The sequence below is a fragment of the Neophocaena asiaeorientalis genome, unplaced genomic scaffold, assembly GCF_003031525.2.
Source record: "Neophocaena asiaeorientalis asiaeorientalis breed wild unplaced genomic scaffold, Neophocaena_asiaeorientalis_V1.1 scaffold317, whole genome shotgun sequence".
Lineage (NCBI taxonomy): Eukaryota > Metazoa > Chordata > Mammalia > Artiodactyla > Phocoenidae > Neophocaena > Neophocaena asiaeorientalis.
In genome coordinates, this window is record NW_020173114.1 from 4,667,409 (window position 1) to 4,691,798 (window position 24,390).

The 24,390-nt window shown below is 38.5% G+C and overlaps 1 protein-coding gene across 3 annotated transcripts in view; it reads left to right on the forward strand.

Moving 5' to 3' along the window:
- RPAP2 (RNA polymerase II associated protein 2) overlaps positions 1 to 24,390 on the forward strand; it is an 85,580-nt gene that overhangs the window by 57,977 nt on the left and 3,213 nt on the right. For 2 of the 3 annotated variants that reach the window (XM_024743573.1, XM_024743572.1), the window contains one exon: positions 23,174 to 23,323. The exons of the other annotated variant lie outside the window; for it this stretch is intronic. In XM_024743573.1, the coding sequence (XP_024599341.1) occupies positions 23,174 to 23,315 (142 nt within the window). In that variant the 3' untranslated portion in view covers positions 23,316 to 23,323. The remainder of the gene's footprint in view (positions 1 to 23,173; positions 23,324 to 24,390) is intronic. 3 annotated transcript variants of the gene reach the window in all.

Below are 24,390 nucleotides of genomic sequence, written 5' to 3' on the forward strand. Positions count from 1 at the left end.
TCACTGGTTTTTAGTATATTCACTATTTTGTGCAACTATCACCACTGTCTGATTCCAGAACATTTTCATCACCCCCAAAAGAAACCTCATATCTGTTAGCTTAGTCCCAGTTTCCCCTTCCTCCATCCCCTGGCAACCACTAATCTACTTTCTGTCTCTATGGATTTACCTATTCTGAACATTTCATATAAATGGAATCATATAATATGTGGCCTTTTGTATCTGGCTCCTCTCACTTAATGTATTCAAGGTTCATTCATGTTGTAGCATGTAACAGTACTTAATTCCTTTTTATGGTTGAGTAATATTCCATTGTATGGATATACCACATTTCGTTTATCCATTCATCAATTGATGGACATCTGGGTTGTTTCCACTCTTTGGCTCTCATGAACATTTGTTAACAAGTTTTTATGTGAACGTAAGTTTTCGGTTCTCTTAGGTATATACCTAGAAGTGGAATTAGTGGGTCATGTGCTAACTCTGTTTAACCTTTTGAGGAGCTGTCAGACTGTTTTCCACAGTGGCTGCACTGTTTTAAATTTCCACTGGCACTCCATAGATTGAACTTCAAAGGTCATCTCCTCTTGCCTTACACCCAGTAGTCCCACCAGGCTTATGTTTGCAGTTTTTCCAAACTTTAAATATGCTTGTTCGTATTAAATTTAGGCCTTCATGGACCTGTAACATCAATTTTTTATGTTCTAGGAATTTCTACTACGTATGCAAAATGAGTACCTATGAGCCCCCTCACAAAAAAAAAAAAAAAAAGATCATAGTGTTGAATATGAGACCATATAAATTAAATGTCTGAACCATAACTAGGTATTTATTTTGGATTCCTCAATATCCATAAAATTCCTGTTTTGGTTTGTTTTTTGCTTGTGTAAATCTTGGATTTGTTTATCTAATATTTACTATCACAATACCCTTGTCATTGTGAAGTTTAAGTAAAGTACTTATTTAGTGAGGGTTAAATAATAATTAGATTATTTCTAAGCCCCCTATACTTATTGCTGAGAGTTTATCTAAGAAAAATAAAATATTTTTTAATTGAAGTAACTTTATCCTCAGCCAGCAGGCTGTGTGGGAACCCAGATATTTTCTAAAGGAAAAATAATACTTGTGTAAATTTTTAACCAAAGACTGCTTTCTTCAGTGATTTTTTTTTTCCCTCAGAATTCCTCATATTTTTGGCAATTTTATAATGTTGGTTTTTTAATCCATAGGTAGCTAAGAGTCCCCAACCTCGGGCCAGAATGCATATTAAAGTCGCCAAGGATCTTCAGCAAAAAGATGTGCTCCCCAGCTTCCCCTTCCCAAGCAGCACAGTAACAGCAGTGGTGACAGCTAGTATCAGGCAGCACTTAGCCCTTACCAGTCACAGCCTCGACTTGAGGAGTCAGTCTCCCTATGTACTCTTGATATCTTCACATCCTGACTGAGTGCACTGAGAGCACAGGTCAGGAGAAGCCAGGAAGCATGAGGCGTAAGGGCACTGTTATCCCTAGCCTCAGGGTTCTGCACCGTAAGAGTGTGATAATCATTGTGTGTGGACACCACTGGTTGGTCCCATTTCTGTCTTAGAGCACTGAAAAAGTTGGAGCCACTATGTTGAGAGAATTGTTACATAGCAGTAGTTATGAAGAAAAGTTTTTCCAACACACATCTCCAAAGCTGCTCTATAGAGCTGTCACAAACAGGATCTAGATATAAAGTTTAAAGTCACTACAGCCCAGCCCTTTAAACAAACCTATGTGTAATATATCGCTACTAAGTGAATTACAAAGAACTTGTTTCTTTTCAATTAGAAATATCAATGGAAAGCATCCCTGCTTCCTTATTAATAGGTAATCCTAAAGCATTAAATGCAAACATTATCAGAACATAAACCATCTGTTATAAGAAAAACATTTTATTTTATTTGGCTGTCATAGTCTTTTATATAATCGAAGTTTTTATCAAAGTTTTTATCTCAGTTTTTTAGACAATAGTTCTGAAATAGAAAGCTCATGATGACATACTTCTTCATGGTATGTTCTTGTCTACTTTGTTTTTCTTTTAGAAGTCCTTAATAGTAATAGCTTCATATGCCTCTGGTTTTTTTCAAATTTGGGGACTTTAGATTTGTGACTAGGATAAAATTAAATTTATGTAAATTATTACTAAGCATTGTTATGATATTTTTAGTAAGTGTAATTCCCTTAACCCAAAGACCACCTTTAACTATGCAAGGGTCTCTTAAAACCCTAAGTTGAGTCTCATTCTGGATTTTCCCTTGCACAAGTTTCTTAACCTCATTGTGCATTTTTTGTCTTGTTGGCAATAAGAGGGGACTAAGTCCTGGTTAAATCAACTTGGCAGTGTGAATTCAACGATGAGATGTTATAAGTAAGAAACACTTTTAATGCAGTATGTCAAAGGCTACTGAAGGAGACAGTGGAGATGAGTAGATTTAGCATAGGAAACAATGTAATTGTGCTGATAGCCATGGTGACACTGCCCAAGTGTTACTAGTTTGTTTGGTATCTTAGTCCTTAAGCTTGGCAAAGAAATACGTTGATAATATTGCTAGCCATTCTTTCTGTGGAAAGATTACACAGTACTCATTTAAGTAAATGGGATGAACACCCGCGAAGATTCCTGAACTCGCTTTCTACTACAGACCTACCTGACATTATATTGCTCTCCACATCAAAGATGAGGGACCTGCCCTGGATATTTAAGGAAACAGTGAAGTGATTTAGTACCTCAGCAATATAAATATTAAAGGTGGTGAAGAGCAAAGTAAAATGTGTAAGTTGATTTTTTTAATGTAAAACTATGTTTTAGAACTCATTTTCTTACAGAATCCTCACTATAACCATGGACCTTTTCTTCCCCGCTTCCATATTATTCTTTTTTTTCTTCTTTTTCTTTTTTTTTTTTTCCATATTATTCTTTACATTTTATTCTGGGAATAAGTCTTATCAACAAATAGGGACATCTAGAAACCTGATATTTTATGTCAGAATTTCTGATTCTTTGTTCAGATCACATTTAAGGAAATTTTTTTTTAATTTATTTTATTTATTTTTGGCTGCATTGGGTCCTTGTTGCTGCACATGGGCTTTCTCTAGTTGCGGTGAGTGGGGGCTACTCTTCGTTGCAGCGCGCAGGCTTCTCATTGTGGTGGCTTCTCGTTGCGGAGCACGGGCTCTAGGCGTGCAGGCTTCAGTAGTTGTAGCACGCGGGCTCTAGAGCACAGGCTCAGCAGTTGTGGCGCACGGGCTTAGTTGCTCTGAAGCATGTGGGATCTTCCCGGACCAGGGCTCGAACCTGTGTCTCCTGCATTGGCAGGCAGATTCTTAACCACTGCACCACCAGGGAAGCCCCAAGGAAAATTTTTAAAGTAGTTCTAGAATAACTTTTTTTTTCTTTTATTGATGAAAAGATCCCAACCATTCACTGATATAACTTCTTTGAACTAGGTATGTTGGAGTAATCTGAGTTTCGTCTTGGAGATAATAGATTGTTAGCTATAGGAATGATAAGCTACCTTGCCTGTAGCCCTGATTTTCCTTCTAAAGAGTTTATTTGCACTTTTTTTTAATGTTTTTAATATCAAGCCACTAAAACCAGCATAAGTAGAGCCCACATTATACCAGGAAAGGATGAGACTCACACTTTGCTGTAGCATCATAACTGTAAATCAGTGTAGAGGCTGACTATACAATAATGGAAAAGTTTTCAAATATTAGAAATCTGACTTTAAAATAACCAACAAATGTTTATTGAGCAGCTGCTATGGGTAAGACTGTATCTTAGGCCTTGTGGGGGATACAGAGATTAAACAAAGATCCTGCCCTGGGAGACTACTGGGGGTTGAGGAAAGGGGGAGATAGATACGTGCACAGGTGACTACAGTAAAAAGTTGAATGTATTATTAAATGGCAAGAAAGAAACACAAACTGTTTGGGTGTTCAGAAAAGCAAAAGAGCTCTACTAGGGAGATCAAAAAAGGTTTCACAGAAGTGGGATTTGTGATAGGCCCAAAAGATAGAAACCGTTTCAAGAAATAGAAATGAAAGAATGCAAGCATTCTAGGAAGTACCTGTGTAATGAAAAAAGCAAAAAGAAGAGATGTAGTGAAGAGTATAAGATAACTGGAAAGAGTGGTTGGGAAGTTGGGTGTATTGTAGAGATAGAACCTTTTAATGGCAAGGAAAGTTATTTTAGTGGACAGTGAAAGTCATTTAAGTTTTGAGCAGAGAGTACCATCATGAAGCCAGTGTTTTAGGAAGATCAGTCTTGCTGGAGTCACATCTGATCCTGTCTTCCACCTTGTGCCAGTCCTTCGAAGGCTTCCAGTTGCTCTTATTGTGGCCTACATGGCCCCGCGTCGTCCAGCCCCTTCTCCAGCCTCATCTCACATTACCCTACCTTGTTCTCCCATTCCTACCACTCTGACCTTCTTTCCAGCCCTTCTCATCATACTCTCCCTCAGCATAGGACACAGGTTGTTCCCTATATCCAAAATGTTCTTCCCTCCCCTCTTCCTTTGGTTAATTCCCCTTTCATCTCTCAGAACTTGAGGAAGTGTTTCTTCCTCAAGAAATGTTTCGTGGACTTCCCTGACTAGATCAAGTATCTTTATAATATGCTATCATAACACCATGTACTTATCTTTCCTAGCACTTGCCCTGTTTTCAGTTTTATATTTAATTGTATGATTACTTGATTAATGTCTGTCTCACTCAACTTGAAGATTTTAGGGGCAGGTTCTGTGTCTGATTTTACTCACCATTATAATACCCAGCACTTCAACATCGTGCCTAGAACATCATAGATTTACAATAAATACCTGGCAATGAATGAATGATTATTTAGGAAGCTATCATTTCTAGCTTTTTGTTGACTCCTTCCCTCCTGCCTTCAAGTGCTTATTCATCTTTAAAGTTTAAAAAACAAAACAGAAAACAACAAACCTATCCTTTGTCCGTAGCTTCACTGACCCCCCCAGACTATCATCCTTTCATTTGTCAAACTTCTTGAAGAGCTAGTCTGCTGTCAGTGATTCCCGTGCTTTTCATTAATCCCTTGCATTCTGGCTCTTGCCCACAGCATTTATGAAATTGATTTTCTCAAGGCCTCCACTAGTAACAGCCTAGTTAACCAGCGAGCACTGAGGCAGTGAACTAAAATGATTACAATGAAAATGAAATGGGAGAGACAGATGATGAGAGACATTACAGCACCAGACTCTACAAAGTTTAGCAGTGGGGTAAGAGGAGCCAAACATGATTTCACAAAATTAAGACATAACTGGGAAAAATAGTGGTTCTTTTAGGAAAGAGAGTATGAGGAACTAATTGAAGGATATACTGCATTTGGTTTAATACCTGTTCTCCAAGCACTGAGACTGTTCCTGTTCAGGGAGATTTAAGGTTAAGGCAGATTATCCAGTTGGGCCGTTCCCCAGTAGCAGTTGAAAATGTGGAATTGAAGCTAAAGAATGGTAAGAAAAATCATAGACTCAGATTTTAGAGTCATTATTGAGATGGGTGAGAGGCAGAGGTAGAGGGTATTAAGTGCAGAGGAAAGAGAGAATCTGTGGAATAGCTGCATCTATGCCAAGGTTGCCTGAGGAATACAAAAAAAAGGCAGAAAGAGGGGAGGAACAAACATTTGTTTTTTGGAACACCAACTCAAACATGCTAGACTCTTTACCTACATTATTTCATTTGATCCTCACAATTCAGTGAGGTCAGTGGTAGTGTCCCACTTCCCAGAGAAAGAAACAGACCATGGGAAGACAAGCACTTTGTCCAAGGTCATAGCTGGGATTTTGATTTCAAAATGTGTGCACTTGCCACTGCCCAGTGTACCTTAGAAAGGTGTGTGTACAATCAGAACACTGTCAAGGAATCCAAAGCAGGTTTGAGGTTCAAGAAAGAGGTGGTAACTACCTTCCTGAGAACCAGGCAGTTATCCTCAGCTGAACAAAGACAAGGACTGAACAAAGGCTATGGTTTGGGCAACCACAGTTGTGGGTGACCTTCAAGGAAGCAGTTTCTGTAGAATGATAGTGGAGACCAGATTGCAAAGGCTGCTCTAGTAGACAGTTGTGAAGATACTAGACATAGCAAATGTTGACCACTCTTCATATGGTTGGCATAAGAGAAAAGAAGAGAGGGCTTATAATCCAATAGGACATGGTAAATCTTCAGAAGATTCTCAGGATAGTGGAGGCTTGAGCATGTTGGCAGCAAAGGGGAAGGAGATGTCAGACAGGCAGGCTTGGGAGTACTGAAAAGACTGTAACTGATGGGATGTGTTCCATGAAGAAACTGGGAATGTCACCAAAGGCATATTTGCCGATTATTTTTTCTTCCCTGATCCCTGTCACCCACCTCCCTTACCCACCTTCCCCCACATGTTTCTCTCTCCTTGCCTTGAATGTCAGAGTTGTTTGGTAACATTTTGCCTCCTGTACTTAATTTCAAAAGTGAATGGACCAAATCTTGTATGTTTCTCCTTCCAAAAACTCATATTAGTGTTATCATTTCATTACGTGTTCTAGTTTATCCCCCTCCACCACAGGTTAGTGATCTGCTTTAGAATTGATTTAGGGCAGCATTTCTAAGTTTGATCTGTATAGCTACTGTGTTTAATTCTGGTGTCTAACTTTTTTTTTTTTCAGATTTATGATTTTTACCTGCCTTCTCATCTTTTATAATCCACAAATCAGTCTTAGGGACATATACATGTACTTCACAAAAAAATACACACATATATACACACATACATACACACACACACACACAGTTTCTACATGAGAATAAGAGACTTTCCATTCATCCAAAAATTGTGTTTGGACAGTGTGTAAACAATACTAAACCAGGAAAGATGTCTACAGTAAGTTAGGCAAATTTGAAACTGTTTTCTTACCAAAACGTAATCTCCATGCAGCCAAGGACATTGTCTAGATTACTTTTGTCTCCCTAAATCTGGCACTCAATCTGGCATTTAGTAAGCACTAAGTGAATATTTGTAGAATAAATCAAATGAATGAATGGACAGGAAAAACTTGGATAAATTATTGTTGGTGTTACGAACTTCAAAATAGAATTGGTAACACTGGTGAAATTGCACAGGAGAAAAACAAATAGTTGCTTACTATCATGAGTAAAAAGGACAGTAACCTTTGTCTTGGTAATGATTCATATTTTCCAGGGTGGATATTGTCTGATAAGGATGTGACTAGCCTAAAAAGAACTGCTGCTTTTAACCAAATCTAGCATTGCTTTTTTGCAAAAGATATTTATAAAATCTTTAATAAAATTAATGAAAAACAAAACTAGATGTAACTGGGAAATTATCTTTTAATTCATATAATTATAAAATTAGTAAGCATTTTAATTTTTTTAATGTGTCTTTGATTTTAAAACTATATTTCAAATACTGCTTTTCTCTGATTTCCATGGACTTACTCTTTCATATTCTGTGGACTGATAAATAGAAGAATTGGTTATAGAGCAGTTAATCACCGAGTATGTAGATATGGCACTAAATCTTTTATTTATCTGATGCATCACAGACACAATTCTGGAGAATTCTTTAAATGTTTTACATGTTGGTATTTGTTCGTTGAATTGGAAGCATTTATCAAATATTAATGGGTCTTAATGGAAAATTTCACTCTAGAGGCAAACTCTTCCTTTAACTAGTCTTACTGAATGTATTTTATTAACTAGTCTTGCAAACTTGCATGAAAATTATAAGGAAAAAAATTATTACTCCTAGGCATATTGAGTGCTTGTTAAATTCAAGAACCAAATCACGTAGTGTGTTTTTTCTCTGTTGTCTTTAAACACTTCCATTTAGATTGTGTATTATAGAGACTTAACACCTTTTTAATATTTTTCCTGCCTCTGACTTTTCTCATTCTGATAGTTCTAGTTAACAGTAAAGTCATATAGTTCCTGAAGGCAAAACTAAAATACTTCCGATTTACTCCTGGTTTAAATATTTTTACAAAGTTTTAGAGCAGATTATAAAGGCCAAAGGGTAAAACGAGGCTTGCTGTTATCTAGTTCTCACTATTGCTGTTTGTGTCGTCCCATGTCCGCTTTCAGTGAGCAGTCTGAGAGTTGGCTCTTTGTCATTTTAGTACAGCTTAGGTATACTCTGCCTTAAAAGACACAACATATCAAAATACATAGAGCTTAATACTGAAAATTCCATTGGAGCAAAAGTACTCAGGAAGCTGCTACAAACTGCTTGAACACCTGTAATTTCTGTGGAGGTGAAATCACATTCCAGTAACTGAATTGTCTGTACAATTTCACAGTTTTATTTATTTACTGATTTTCTTTCCAATGAGTTTTTCAGGCCCCACATTATGATGTTGTTTGTCACATGGAGGTTTCTAATTTCAATGAGTGACAAATCAGCCACACTGCAAAAATGTTTTTTAAGAATAATGCAACTGCCAGGTTATAACTAGTATTCCTGTGGTTTCAGTGCAGAGAAGTATGTTGCTCATCCAAAACACTAACACTTATACAACTTTCACATGCTCCAGAATTCCTCAAACTGTGTAAAACTAAATGCCACTAATCCTCCACAGCTCACATTACAGATTGAGAGATATGGTTATACGTTGAAAGTAGGAATAAAGTTATGTATTCTTTCCCCAAAGGAAAAAAAAATACACATTTGGAAGAAAAAAAAAGAAACCTTTTTATGTAATTTGAAGGACTATATGAACCCCAGTATCCCAGGTTAACATGAGGAAGTGGAGTCAGCAAATGGAAGTTTCTCTTTTGAGAAAACTGATGATAAGAGTAGGAAAGAAATTGAACTGCGACAATTTGTTTGGGAGAAAAGAGACTTAAGCATGTTTGTAGGGTATGGAGAAGGAGCCAGTTAAAAAAAAAAAAAAGAATCTGAAGCTGAGGGCAGGGTTGGGGGGGTAGACATGCATGGTGGAACAGGGTCCCAGAGGAGATACAAAGAAGTGGGATCATGGTTACAGGCAGCAGTAGCTTGAACAGGAGAGAGATACATCTTCTGGGACAGGAAGAAAATAAATGAAGAGTAATGTGGCTATAGGTAAGTTTGTAAGTAGAAGGGAGATATTTATTTATGTATGTATGTATGGCTGTGTTGGGTCTTCGTTGCTACGCGCGGGCTTTCTCTAGTTGCAGCGAGCGGGGGCTACTCTTCGTTGTGGTGAGCGGTCTTCTCATTGTGGTGGCTCCTCTTGTTGCGGAGCATGGGCTCTAGGCACGCGGGCTTCAGTAGTTGTGGTGCACAGGCTTAGTTGCTCCGTGGCATGTGGGGATCTTCCCAGACCAGGGCTCAAATCCGTGTCCCCTGCATTGGCAGGCGGATTCTGACCCACTGCATCACCAGGGAAGTCCCTAGAAGAGAGATTTTTAAATTACGCCTGACAACTTCAAGTAAGATATGATGTATTCTAAGAGTGAAGAGATGATGGTTGAGTAGGGCGTGAAAAAAAGAGGTAACAGTCATTGAGAGTATCGGAAAAGGACCTAACCAAGTGCCAGAGAAAATTGACAAGTTACCCAGCTGAAGCCAGAGATCATGGGTTTGTAGTTATATCAATCTTCGAAGTTCCCTTCTTCCTGCCACTTTCCTGTCCTCCAGTAGTTTTCAGCCATCCTGTTATAGGTGTGGAGAAAGCAGGTTGTAGCACTACTTAGTTGTAGTTTTGACAAATAGGAAAGCTAAGACAAGGATGCAAGAGATTCAGAAGAGTGCTAGTGAAAGATTAGTCTAAGAAATCAGGACAGATATGATTGGTAAAGAGTAATGGAGTTATCTTAGGAAGAAAATTGGTTGTCCTAATGAAATGTTTCTTTTGTCCCTCCCTGCAAAGTTGTGTCTTCAGCTCTGACATCTCTCCTAGGTTGCAAACCAAAATTTTATGGGGGTGGGGGAGCATCTCCATTTGATATCCCTCAAGCAATTCACACTCAGAAATCTGAGACTGAGCTGATCTTCCCTTTCTTTTCCTTTGGTGGCATTTCCATCTTACTAATTACCCAGAATTGAAGTTTGACTTGGCTTTGGTGCTTCCTTTGCCTTTATCTCCCATATTTAATCAATTGCTAAAGCCTTCCTTCTTCTCCTTTCCCACTGCTATCAACCCACATCAGGCTTTCATTACTTGCCTAGACTGCTGCAATTATAGCCTTCTTAAACACGTCTCTTGCCATGTGTCTCTTTCCTCAACTAGTCCATCCTTCCTCCAGCTACCAGAGTAATCTCACTAAAGCTCAGTTCTGATCAAGGCAGGCCTTTGTTCAGAAACCTTCTAATACCCCATTTCCTATCATGTAATTTTGCTTGAAATTCAAGGCCTTCCTAAAGTGGCCCCAACCTGCCTACCCAACTTATTTCTCTTTTGTGTCCTTACATTGTATCTACTGACTCTTTTCCCCTACAGGCATCTCTGTTAGCTTGTATGTTTGTGGACTCTGCTTAAAATGCCTTTACTTTTCATGTTCCTCGGTCCTAGCATTCAAGACCCACTTCAAATGTCACTACCTCCTTAGAAGTCTTTCTTAACCTGCCCCCGAAGTACAAATAATATCTTCCTTGTACAAATTTCTATAGGTGAGACCTTTCTTTTGAACTGTATTACCTTCTGCTTTGTTACATAGGTATTTATATAGAGATCTCATTTCCTTTGCTATTCAGTTTTGTCCAGCAGTATAGTTAACAAGTATAACAAATGATCAGAACTGCACAGATTATCTCAATTCAGAAATTTAACAGTGGTTCTAAACACTGGTTGTCCATTAGAATCACATAGGGAGCTTTTAAAAATTACTAATACTTGGGAATTCCCTGGCGGTCCAGTGGTCAAGACCCCACTGCCCCCCGAGGGCATGGGTTCAGTCCCTGGTTGGGGAACTAACAACCTGCAAGCCTCACCGTGTGGCCAAAAATAAATAAATAAAATTAAAATTACAAATACCTGATCCAAAGATTTTGATTGACTGTTCTAGGGTGCAGGCTGGACATATGTATTTTTAAGTTCCCCAACTGTAATTTGTGCAGACAGAATTGACAACCACTATCCTTAATTCTAGTGCAATTATTAATGTGCTAGATAAAGATATGCTAACTCAGTTAATTTAACTATGTCTGCCAGGATTTGCTTGCTGAGAGGCATGTCTTAGCCTTCTTCTAAAGTCTTCATTAGTTGATGATGTTGGAAGATGCTTCTTGGCTGTCACAGAAAGGATGAATTAATTAGAAACAATAGAATTGTCCGTTTTCATTAGCATCTTTTATTTTGTAATGACAGATTTCAAAAATTATTTGAAGAGCATATAAAAGTGGGCCTTTGAAATCATAAGGTCTACTCAGTTCTTAAAATGAATCAGACATGTGAGCTTGTGTGGTATAGTGGTTAGAAGCGTAGACCCGTGGGAGTACTTCTGGGGTTATTTGCTCATCTCTTACTGACTACGTGACCTTAAGAAAGCCACTGGTGTCTCACCTTGGAGTTAACACTTGCTGTAACTTCACAGAAAGGTTGAAGATCAACAAGTTAGTTTCATAAAGAAAAATTTCTTTTTACGAACTTGGAAATCAGTGTAGCTTCTTATGTTTGACTCAGTGGTTGAGATCCTGCCACAAAAGGAGTAACTGGGAAAAAGAACTGGTGTTCTTCAAAGGAAACAATTTGCTCTAATTTAGAAAGCCACCCATCACCCATTTTAAAGTATCTTGAGTTTTAAACTGATCTCTGACCTCCTGGCATTTGTTTCCTTGTCAAACTGTTACTCTTTACTGAAAAACAACATCAAGAGCAGCTTAGGAAAATGCCGAAGGAGTTATCTCTGCACATGGCCCAGTCCATGTTATTTTATGGAAAAGGAAAAGCTCTTCCACAGGTTGACTTTTTTGGTTCTTTCCCTGTGCCCCCGGGGCTATTGTGTTACTTCAGGGAGGAGGCCAGGGGCCACAGATTAGACAAATATTTTTAGAGAATCACTGACAGAGTTGAATCTTCTTCTGCCTTCTCCCCAGTAAGAAACGCGCAAGGTGGGAAAAGAGTTATATTAAATATGAGCCCTGAATATACAGATGAAATCCCTTTTGAAAGTTTACACTAAAATTTTTTTTATATCTGAAAGAGACGTTTTAGAAAAATTGCTTAGGTTTGTGTGAGCCCTCAAATTTCTGAAAATAGATGACATTTTGACCCTTTGGGTTACTTACTGGTCACAGCTCTCCTTTGTTTCAGTTTTGAGTGTATATTTTCACAGACAGAGGTTATCATTTAGTACTTATTCATGTAGAGAAGGAGGGAAAATCCCAACTCATTTTTTTGAAGAATACAGAGTATGGGTAAAGTGACAATTGTTACTGCAGTGCATGAAGGAATATCAGACTTCATAGATAAGCAAGATGCCCTTGTGATAAAGGTGTCCATTTTTAGCACTGTTCTTAACCAGTGTGATCTTGGATAAATCCCTTACCCTGTCCAAAGCCTCTGATACTTCAGCTGTCAAAAGGAAACTAGCTGCGTTGTTGAGACTAAATCACACTTGAGGAAATTAAGTGGTATAGCCTCATCAAAGAAGACTGTGCAGTTAAACCTCATCTTTCAGATTTTTCAGTTACTCAGGCCAATATTAATAAAGATGCCTCATCTATCCTGGAAGACTTTTGGTTTTGTTTGATTCTAAGCCCCTGAAGTGTCAGGTCTTGTAATATCTGTTCTGTTTTCACTGGTAAAGTAACAAGCATAGTGCCTGTGCATGTAAACATTGAAAATACTTCTTTTTAACAGAAATACTCCTCCTTCCCAGCCCTAACTTCTGAAGGATGAGAGAGTGAGTGTTAAAAAAATTTCTTTTAAGCCCAGCATTATCTTTTAGCGGTCTGCATATTCATCACCTTTATGTGTGGTAATCAGCAGAACAGGTTTCCCTACTGCAACAGAACTCTGTAGGAACCCAGTAATTTCTCAAATCTGACAGGTACAGAAAAAGAAAAGTGCGGCTTTTCACTTCCTATCCTTTCCTCCAGCCCCAAACCATAGAGAAGCATGCTTTCTGGTGACATTTATTCACATAGACATTCTCACAGCATTTTCTTCACTTAAGATTATATTGAATATGAGGAGTGTTGTTCAGTGTCATTTTACAGCAGCCTACCAGTTTGATTGTGCAAGTTTGGAAATCAGTAATAAACCCTTAGGAAACTCTAAGAGTTACTGCTTCTTAGTGTTGACGGACAGGTTAAGGGATGTCTGTGCTATATCATTTAAGGCAAATGCCTGATGTGATCTTCACCCATATTACCCAGATTATTCAGGAAAGGATAAATCAGACCATGCCGTGATTTCCAGTGTTACAAGAGTCGCACTGTATATTCCCCAATGGGAATGAATGCAGTGATCAAAGCAATACCGACCACAATGGGAAGACCATTTAAATATCCAAGTTCATTACTGACTTTTAATGCACTACAGGAGATGGATAACCTAGAGACCCATCAGTTGTTTAGCTCCACTTCTTCAGTAAACCATAACTTTAACTCTTTATATAGCTTTCTCTGTTAATGTGAAACAAACCAGTGACTCACAAAATCATAGGTAACTTTCTTCTGAGCCTTAATCAAGAGTTTGTACAGCTCTAAATCCTTGGATAAAAAGATTTATAAAAAGGCCACTTTTAATTAAAAATATCTTGTTTCAGTTGTCAAACTTTGAAACTCCTCTTAATTCTGTGTATAATAATTCCTGTTAACCAGATGTTGTTTGATAGCTCAGTAATAACAAATGGAGGGTACCTGTCCTAACCTGACTTCCAATCTCTCCTTTTGATGTGTAGCATATGTGCAGCAGTCAGCTAAATAAAGGTCTTATCAATAAGATGCAGTTTGACACTTGGCTTTTTTTGCTTTTGTCATCATGCCATTTACCATATGGTAAAGAACTGGTTATAGAAGGCTGCCTTTCTTTTCAGAATAGAGATTTGAATCAGTGGAGTTTTCATGAGAAGTTTCCTCTCTTGTTTGTGATTTATACATTTGCAAGTTATGTCGTTTTTGTCAAATCATATTCTCCAGCATACAGACTTTTTGTGGTAAACCATCCTTTTAGTGTCACCTTTAGAGGTTTTTATTCATATTTAAAAGTACACGAAGGAAATAAATTGAAACATAAAAATATTTTGTTCTTACTGCTAATCACAGTTTCTGTTGATTATTTTAAAGTTATTTCCTATATAAAGCACATTGTTAAATACCAACTGTGGTATATTACTAAATTATTTAAGTAGAGTAGTTATTTGGGCCCAGTTTATTGTAGTTTTCTTTGATATTCACTATTAGAAGTTGTAGGACTGGAACAGAGGTTTGAGTCCCTTTCCATATATAATAGGGTGGAAGTTGTTCTTTAATTAAAAGGTTAAACAGGTAAATGATTAGCATACACAGGATTAAAAGAAAAGGAGGAGCCTAGGGACTCTAACAAAAAAGGGGAGAAGGTTAATAAGATTCTGAGATTGTACTTCAAAGATAACTTAGATGTGAAAGATTTTACATCATGATATCTTTCTCTGAAGGTATATTGTTCTATGTTTTGAAGTAATGAATTTGAAAAATATATTCTGGGACATTGCATTTTAGGAAAATGAGAAGCTAGAAGTGGGGGACATAGGGAATAACACCAATCTGAATAAGGAACAGTTAGATGGCATCTATTAGGAAAGATTAAAAGGACTTGGAATTGAGAACCATTTTCAAGAATATGAAGGAATAACTTTTAAGAGGGGGCCCCCCCCAAAATTCTGCAAGGGCCATTTAGATTATATATGAGGAACAATGTCCAGGATTTAAAATGCATTAACCGTTGCAGCATGCTACACATAGAAGTATAGAATCTCCCTCCTTCATGATCATGGAGGTAGTTTATTAACTGTCTTGTGTAAAGGATCCCAATCACTACATCAAGAAAGGATCTTGAGTCTCTTTTCTTAAATGGGAGGAGACTAAAAGGGAGTATAGATTCCAAAAACAACTGAGTCCTCATTTTGTGGCTACATTGTTACTTTCATTGATCTAGAAAGGATAAGAACACACCCCATTCAAAAACAGTAGTAACAGCCAGAAATACACAGAAATAAAGACCTGTATTAGCTGGATTGTAGAAATCCGAAAGTGCTCTTCCTTTTGGCCAAGTGTCATCTCCTTTAGAGTGAAAGGAATTTCCTTTCCTTTCACATTTAACCTGTGAGGCTAAAGTACTTTTGCTCCAGAGGAAGGCACCAAGCAACCACTCAAAGGCCAGCCCCTTGCTCCACAGTTTCCTCTACAGGACTGGAGTGAATTAAGCGACAAGCCAAGCCTGCTCAGTGACACTAAGCCAACACTTAGTGACACTCTTGGCCAACACTGAGTTTCAGGACACATGGAAGGGAGGAGGGGAAATGCAGGAACAAGTGATAGGTCTTGATTTAATGCTTGGCCTACCTGATGAATTTAAAGCTCATCTCACCTCACTGATGGATATTCTGAAATATTCTAGCAGGAGGATGCCACTATGTGCGAGCAGAAGTCGTCAAGAAAATGTTTCCTCCCTTCCTTCCTCTAAATATGAAAGGAGGAATATTTTATGAAGAAGAAAAAGTATTTCAGTAAGCACAATAAATTAGTGACCTCTTAAGCTATTTCTTCATTCAACAAATAATTAGTGATCATTTACAATGTGCCAGGCATGAGGGATACAGTGAATGCAGTGAATACACGAGTCATTGTGCTCGTGACATTCACCTTCTTTTGGATGAGAAATAGGCAGTAAACAAGCAAACAAATAATAGAACTAAACAATAGTAAGGACTATGAGACAAATAAAACAAAGTAGGTAGGTAGAGAGGGCGAAAATGAGGATAGATTTCAGGTGGGAGAGGTGACATTTAAACAAAACTGAATTACATGAAGGAGTCCACCATGTAGAGATCTGGGGGAAGAGCACCCCCAGGAAAGAAAACAGCCAGCCCTTAAGTGAGGACAAACTAAACCCTGGCATAATTGAGGCAAGGTTGGTCAGTTTGGCTGGAGTGGAGTGAGCCAGGGAAAGTTCTCTCTCCACCTGGTAGATTTTATGAGATATTGTTGGTTTTGTTAAGCCTCTTCCATACTGAAGTGATTCAGTGTACAGGAGATCTTTCACAGACCAGACTTTGAGTATCCTAGAGCCAAGTGGTTCCTTTGGATTTCTCATCTCCTGTTTTAATAACTCCCATCATCAGACTTATAGTATATAAAACATTATATTAGTGACTGAGTTATTCACTTTAAATTAAAGTTGGTACATAATAATCTTCTAGTATAAGAGTTGGCAAACATTCTGTAAAGGGCCAAATTATAAATATTTTCAGCTTTGCTGGCCCTACAGTCCCAACTACTCGACTCTGCTGTTGTAGCACAAAAGCAGCTGTAGAATACATAAATAAATGGGCATGGCTGTTTTTCAGTTTATTTACAAAAGTAAATTATTTACAAAAGCAGCAAGCCAGATTTGGCCCACAGACCATAGTTTGTCCAGGACCTGTTGCAGTACACTGAGAAGTGTTAGTATGGGGTAGCAGCAGTTTCAGTTCTATAATCATTCACCAAATTAGGTATTAAGAGAACAAGCCTGTGAGGAATACAAGATGGAAGAGTAAAATGTGATCCCAGTCTTCCACCTTTCTGCTTGGTGTGAAAAATATATACAGCCAACAATATATACTTTCATATTATTTGAAATATTTATGAAAATATTCATGTGATAGAAACAAGGAAAATAAAAGGCCCAAAGAAATTTGATTCCTCCTATAAGTAGTTATTAAAGCAGAAGAGTGACTTAATCAGATCTGTGAGAGAAGATTATGGTGGCAATGTGGAGACTGGACTGGAGTGGGAGACCACTTAGGCTATAGCTGTAGTCCAAGCAGGAGATGATGCATCTGAATTAGGACAGGGACAGTGAGAGTGGGGGAGATGAAATGGATTCAAGAAGCACCTCAGAGGAGAATCAGCAGGACTTGGTAACTGACTGAACAAAGAACATTAAGGGTTAAGATTTAAAGATGACTGAGGTTTCTAATACTAGAAGGTTTTGATGAAAATGAGAGCTCAGAATTTCAGGGTTGCACATAATGTATTTGAGGTACCTTTTGGACGTCCAAGTGGAGAAAAATCCCAAGAGAGAAGTTAAAGATTTGAATCATTGATAATCAGAGCCATGAGATGGGATGTAGTACAGAAGAGGGTCAATATGAAACCATAGGTAAGACCTATCATTATGAATGGGCTGATAAAAAAAAGAAATGCCAACAAGAGAGATCATAAAGATTCAGTAGGAGGAGGAGGAGAACTGTGAGTTCCTGAAAAGCCAAAGACGGAGAATTCTAGGAAAGGAGGAAGTGATTGAGGACATCAAGTACTGCAGTCAGCCGGAAAAAGACCTAAGACGAGGCTTTCAGAGTGGCAATTAAGAGACCATAATTGACCATGTAAAGAATAGTTCCAGTAATAAGTCTTTGTTCATTTGTCCTTGGGCCTGGTTCTAAGCACACGTAGACTATGTTGCTTAGCGCTTTGTGCTTTCCAAAGCCCTCTTCCATGGTCACTGCTAACAAAAGCACATTCTGCGCAGAACCCTGTCTCCAAGCTCAGTGTAGTGCTCCTCACACCCCAGATAGGTCCTCACACCCCATTCAGCCGATGATACCTATCATTAGGGTGGCATGTACCCTAAAAAGAATCCTTGCAGTTTATTAGTAGCATCTTTGGCAGTGGCAACAGCCAACTCTTACCATTGACAAAAACCATAACAGTCTGATAAAAAGTTACAACCTTGCCTCAGATTCATCTGTGCAAATAGGCACAGAAGCCTCTTGCTACAGAGATGACATGGAAATTCAGCAGATGTCCAGTAAGCAGTCAGTCTGGTAGAGTGGGCAGGTAGGCAGTTGCTATTAAGTAATAAAACATGTTAAAGTAGATGAGTCAAGGAATCTGGAAAACAAAGATTATATATAGCCCTTATTCAACTTTAAATGTAAATTACTTTGGAGATAAAAGCAAATCATAATTCTTTTGAAAGAATCATTCATAAAATTATTATATTTTTAGGGTTTAGCATCTTTCTTGACATATTATGACTTTATAACTTGTCAAAACTATCCTTTTTATTTTGTATTAGCCTAGTTTCTAGGGAGGATATGTTAAAAGGAAAAACAATTTTTACATGACTCCCCAAAAGTAATCCACTGGATTACTAATGTTTAGAGGTGCACAGGAACTATTAGAGTATTTATTTATTTATACCTCAGCTTATTCCAAAAAGGATTTAAGTCAACTTAAAATTTTTAGAAAGCTAACATATTTCTTATGATCATTACATTCTGTGTTAGGGACTGGGGGGTGGGGAAGAAGTCTTTTCAGTTAAAGATTGAAGGAGAAACACGAGGGAATAAGTAAGGTTAAAGGAAATCTCATTGGCTAACTTTGCAGGAGTATAATTATGCAACAACTCTTAGGGCTCAAGTGTTAAGAGCAGTCAGGAAATCCTGGCTCCAGATGCCTAAGGATTGCTATCTATCTGCTTGATGACTTGCTGCAGAAATCCCCAGGTCCCAAACTGCTATTCCTGTCTCCTAACAGACACCAGACCTTGCGTGATTTCTCTGTTAGCATTTCCTTCTGCCTGCCAGCTACTAGCTATTTTTATATTTGTAGTCCTGTAGTTCTTAAAAGCAAATTTAAAACATTCTGTTTCGGGCTTCCCTGGGGGTGCAGTAGTTGAGAGTCCGCTTGCCGATGCAGGGGACGCGGGTTCGTGCTCCGGTCCAGGAAGATCCCACATGCCGCGGAGCGCTGGGCCCCGTGAGCCGCGGAGCGCTGGGCCCGTGAGCCGTGGCAGCGGCCGCGGAGCCTGCGCGTCTGGAGCCTGTGCTCCGCAGTGGGAGAGGCCACAACGGTGAGAGGCTCGCGTACCGCAAAAAACAAAAAAAAAAATTCTGTTTCTTCTGCATGTTCATTGAGGGCACAGTATACATCAATCAGGCAAGTAAAGATTAAATTTATATAGTGTTCTATAGATTAAAGATTAAATTTATGTAGTGTTCTACAAAGAATGAAACCTATAGCCTACAAAGTATGAAAGCTTGCGTATTAGCCAAGAGCATGGGCTTTTTGAGATAAGCTGCCTGGGTTCAAAGGCCTGACCTACCACTTACTATCTTTGTGACCTTGGGGAAGGCACTTGCATTTTTTGTGCCTTTCTTTCCTCATAAAATGGGAACAGTACTATATCCCCCAGCATCATTGTGCAGTTAAAGGAGATAATTCATGCTTAGAACAAGTACATAGTAAAACTCCAAGGTAGCACATGGTAACTAGTATTAAAATCATTATTATAATTGATCTTTTAAAAACCTGTTTACAGTATCCTACTTGACTTTTGTAATAATAACTTCTAAGGAACTTAAGTATTATTAGCCCTATTTTATAGATAGATCCTAAGGCTTTGATATTCAACTTGCCAGAAATCATAACAGGTGGTTGCTCAGAGCCCTATTTTGAGTAGTCTCAAAACAGGTCCAAGCTCATTAAGAAATGAATGATTGATTCACAGTATTTGTCATGGGCTCACGAGCGAGATTGCATTGTTGCTTTCCTTTTTCTTTTCACTCCTAGCTAAAGTTTCTCGTTAACCCTAATTTTTCTTTATGAACAAAACTTTTGGGTAAATTTGAACATATCTTACAATAAAGTTATTATAGAATAATGTTAGCTTTATAAGTTTGCTAGAGAAGTATCACTATTCCCAAACCATTTTTCTTTTTTTTTTAATGAATTTATTTATTTAGTTTTGGCTGTGTTGGGTCTTTGTTGTTTCACGTGGGCTTTTCTCTAGTTGCGGGGAGTGGGGGCTACTCTTTGTTGCGGTGCACATGCTTCTCATTGCAGTGGCTTCTCTTGTTTCGGAGCACAGTCTCCAGGTACTCAGGCTTCAGTAGTTGCAGCACGCAGGCAGGCTCAGTAGTCATGGTTCACGGGCTCTAGGGCACAGGCTCAGTAGTTGTGGTGCACGGGCTTAGTTGCTCCGCCGCATGTGGGATCTTACCGGACCAGGGCTCAAACCCATGCCCCCTCCATTGGCAGGTGGATTCTTAAACACTGCGCCCCCAGGGAAGTCCCCCAAAATATTTTCTACCTAGGGTAATTCATAGAACAATTCTCTTACAAACTTTTTATCTATAATGCTTTTAATTTTCTGCTTTCATTAGGCACACAGGTTGAGAAATCTAGTAGTCACCATTTATTTCTAATTTGAGGGTTAAGTTTTAAACATATTAATGGCACTTTGAGAAGTAATTGAGAAAACTTTGTTTTCATATATGAGCCAAACAGTAGTCTCCTTGATAATCGGAGAAATTGTTTTGGATATGTCATATAATTACCATTTTTAAAAAACACAAAAACTAGTTTTCTATGGAGCTGACAGCTGATCTGAAGAAAAAGAAATAAATACAAATTGGAAAAGAAGAAGTAAAACTGTCACTGTTTGCAGATGACATGATACTATACATAGAGAATCCTAAAGATGCCACCAGAAAACTACTAGAGCTAATCAACAAATTTGGTAAAGTTGCAGGATACAAAATTAATGCACAGAAATCTCTTGCATTCCTATACACTAATGATAAAAAATCTGAAAGAGAAATTAAGGAAACACTCCCATTTACCACTGCCAACATGCACCCCAATGTTCATTGCAGCACTTTTTACAGAGTGGCCAGGTCATGGAAGCAACCTACATGCCCATCAACACATGAATGGATAAAGAAGATGTGGTAGATATATACAGTGGAATATTACTCAGCCATAAAAAGGAACAAAATTGAGTCATTTGTTGAGACGTGGATGGATCTAGAGACTATCTTACAGAATCTGACAGTTGTTTTTCTCTTTCTGAAGTAAGTCAGAAAGAGAAAAGTATTGTACATTAATGCATGTAGCTGGAACCTAGAAAAATGGTACAGATGAACTGGTTTGCAGGGCAGAAGTTGACACACAGAAGTAGAGAACGTATGAACACTAAGGGGGAAAGTGGCGGGGGGTGGGGGGTGTGTGCTGAATTGGGCGTTTGGGATTGACATGTATACACTGATGTGTATAAAATGGATGACTAATAAGAACCTGATGTATAAAAAAATAAAATTAAAAAACACACAAAAACTAGATTTCTGTGGAGCTGACATCTGATCTGACTGCTCTGACTTCTTGTTTTTAGCCAGTGCTATCCCATCCCCAGCATCTTTGGTCTTACTGTGGGGAAGCAGCAACTTGATGTTTTAATGTTGACATCACCTAAGTATGAGAAAAGCCAACAGAGTTGACTTCTGGGTTCCACTTTCTCCACAGGAAAATGCCTCAGGAAAAGCTGGCCACAACTGCCTATAAGTTCACCCAAGTACCCAGCTTGAGCTTGGCATTAGAAGACTTAATCCTAAATAAGGATTAATCCTAAATAAGACTTAGTCCTATTTTCAAGCATAAAATACCTTTGGAGAATACTTGCAGACAAAGCTCATATGAGAACGTGGTACTCCATCCGCTAGCTGTAAAGAAATAGAGGAGAGGTGGGGAAGGAATAAGTGGTTTTCTTGGGTAGAACTCTAGATTTCACTGGACTATTAGAGTTACCTAGTCTCCAATTCCTGCTAAAATACCTTCAGGAATATAGAGAATCCACCACCTCCTCAGAGTCTAGGGCATCTTTGGACAATTCTAACAAAATTTTCCTTTTATTTCTGTTTTCTGTATGAGATGGCTAATAAGCAAGGAAGAAATCTGTCTCAGAAAATAACATTTCTCATTCCACACTCACTACTGTGGAATTGTTCTGCTCTGATCTCTTGAGCATTATTGATTTAAATCAGGGTTATTTTATTTATATTTGATGTGCCCACTGGCAATGACCAAGGTTAAATAAGCATATGTAAGAGGTTTGTGTGGGAAGTATAGACTATTCGGGGGAAAAAGAATTTTCTTCCAAAAACCTTTCCAGAATGTTCTTGCAAAGGCTCTGTGAAGCATGCTCATAAGCTACAAAAACTTATGAAAAGGAATGGTCTGCACGGTTTGTGATTAGATATTGTTCACTTTTTAAAAATCATGTTTACTAATCACATTCAGTGAAAATTACTTTTAAGAATCTATTATGGGCTTTCTTGGTGGCGCAGTGGTTGAGAGTCCGCCTGCCGATGCCGGGGGCACGGGTTCGTGCCCCAGTCCGGGAAGATCCCACATGCTGCAGAGCAGCTAAGCCTGTGTGCCACAACTACTGAGCCTGTGCTCTAGAGCCCACGGGCCACAACTGCTGAGCCCATGTGCCACAACTACTGAAGCCCATGCACCTAGAGCCCGTGCTCCACAACAAGAGAAGCCACCGCAATGAGAAGCCCGCACACCGCAGCAAAGAGTAGCCCCGCTTGCCACAACTAGAGAAAGCCGGCACGTGGCAACGAAGATCAAACACAGCCAAAAGTAAATAAATAAATGTAAAAAAAAAATCTATTATATGTAATCAGTCTTTAAGGGATATTTACTGGAAATGGTTAGAGAAGAAAGCATTGTGTTCCTTGTGAAGTTTGTATTAAGTGCCTTTTAAGATGTAATTCATGTGTTTAGTGTTACAAAAATAAAAATGTTAAGGTTTCATCCAAAAGGTAATCTTGTTCATTGTCTTTTTTTTTCAGGTGATATAATCTAAACAGTTGATAGAAATTTTTTTTAAAAAGCAGTTCTCACCTCTAAGCTTCTCTACACAACCTCCTTTCACCACGTGGAAAGACTTCATTAATTTTCTTTTCTGGGCAGAATTTTGGTCGTTTTTGCTGGCATAATGAAGAACATGTTTTGGATTAAGGCTTTTAGGCTTCTTTCCTTATGTAACAATACGTTTGATTTTTCGGTCTTTTCCTGAGATTTCTCTTCAGCTTTAGTAAAGCCTTCTCTCTCTGGGAATTTTGTTAAATCAGATAGACTTCATTATCCTCACAAAAATCCCCTCTGACATGTTAGAGACTGGAGCCCCTTAGTCCTTCCAATTTCATGGATATATTTAATATTTTTGGTGTTTCAGACTGACCTCAATTCTTGGCATTCAGAAGCATTCTCAGGAAAATGTAATGTTTACACAGTTTTTGACCACCCTGCTTGAAGAATTACACTTAAAGAATGAAGACCTTGAAAGTTTAACCATCATATTTAGAACCAGCTGTTAACCACAGTGGTGAGTTTCATTGTGTTTTACTTTAGTTTGTTGTTGTTGTTGTTGGTTTTTGTTTTTTTTCATTTGTTGCCTGTTTGGATTCTGTTTTCAAATTGGACATTTTAAAAATCAAGTAGAGACCTCCAGATGACTTCAGCTTGCTATGGTAGAACACAATATCCCTTAGTTCTCAGCTGCTCCAGTCATTTCCTGTCCACTCTTATTACTTCATGCCCCATTTTTGTTTTTTTTTCCTTTATAGGCTACCACAGTTAGTTCTGTTTCTTGCAATCCAGGAAACTCGCTGCTATCAGCTTCATACTCAAATCTAGACCATCCCATCCTGCATGTCCCATCTGATGTTTCTTCCCAGCAAGTAGCAGTTTACTTCAACCAAACTGCTGCAGTGATCTTTGAGAATATCCTCATCCTACTTCCCTCCTCAGCCCAGCCAATACCTTAGTCATCTCATGTGCAGATAAACAGGTGAATTTTCAAGTCTGGCTTTCTTGAATCCTGACCTTACTCCCAGATACATAAGCCCTCTTCTACTATCCCAAGTTTTTGCTTCTTTTTAAGAACTACCCCCCCTCAAAAAAAAAAAAACTGCCCATCAGAATGTCCCCTCCCTGATTCTGCCTTAATCACAACTGTCCATCTCTTCCTCCCTTTACTTCTTACTTCACATACTCTGAAGTGCTCAGATAGGTATTGATTTAATGTTATGATTAACAAAATTCATTCTGAACTACAAATGCGATCCTCTTAAGGAGGATTTCCTCTTTTTTAACTTTCAATTATTTTTTAAATTATAAAAGCAATACAAGCTTGTTGTAAAAATTAAACAGGACAGAATTGCATGTATAATTTTAAAAAGCAAAATTTCCAGGCTTCCTTGGTGGTGCAGTGGTTGGGAGTCCGCCTGCCAATGCAGGGGACACGGGTTTGTGCCCCGGTCCAGGAGGGTCCCACATGCCGCGGAGCGGCTGGGCCCGTGAGCCGTGACTGATGAGCTTGTGCTTCTGGAGCCTGTGCTCTGCAGCGGGAGAGGCCACAACAGTGAGAGAGGCCTGCGTACAGCAAAAAAA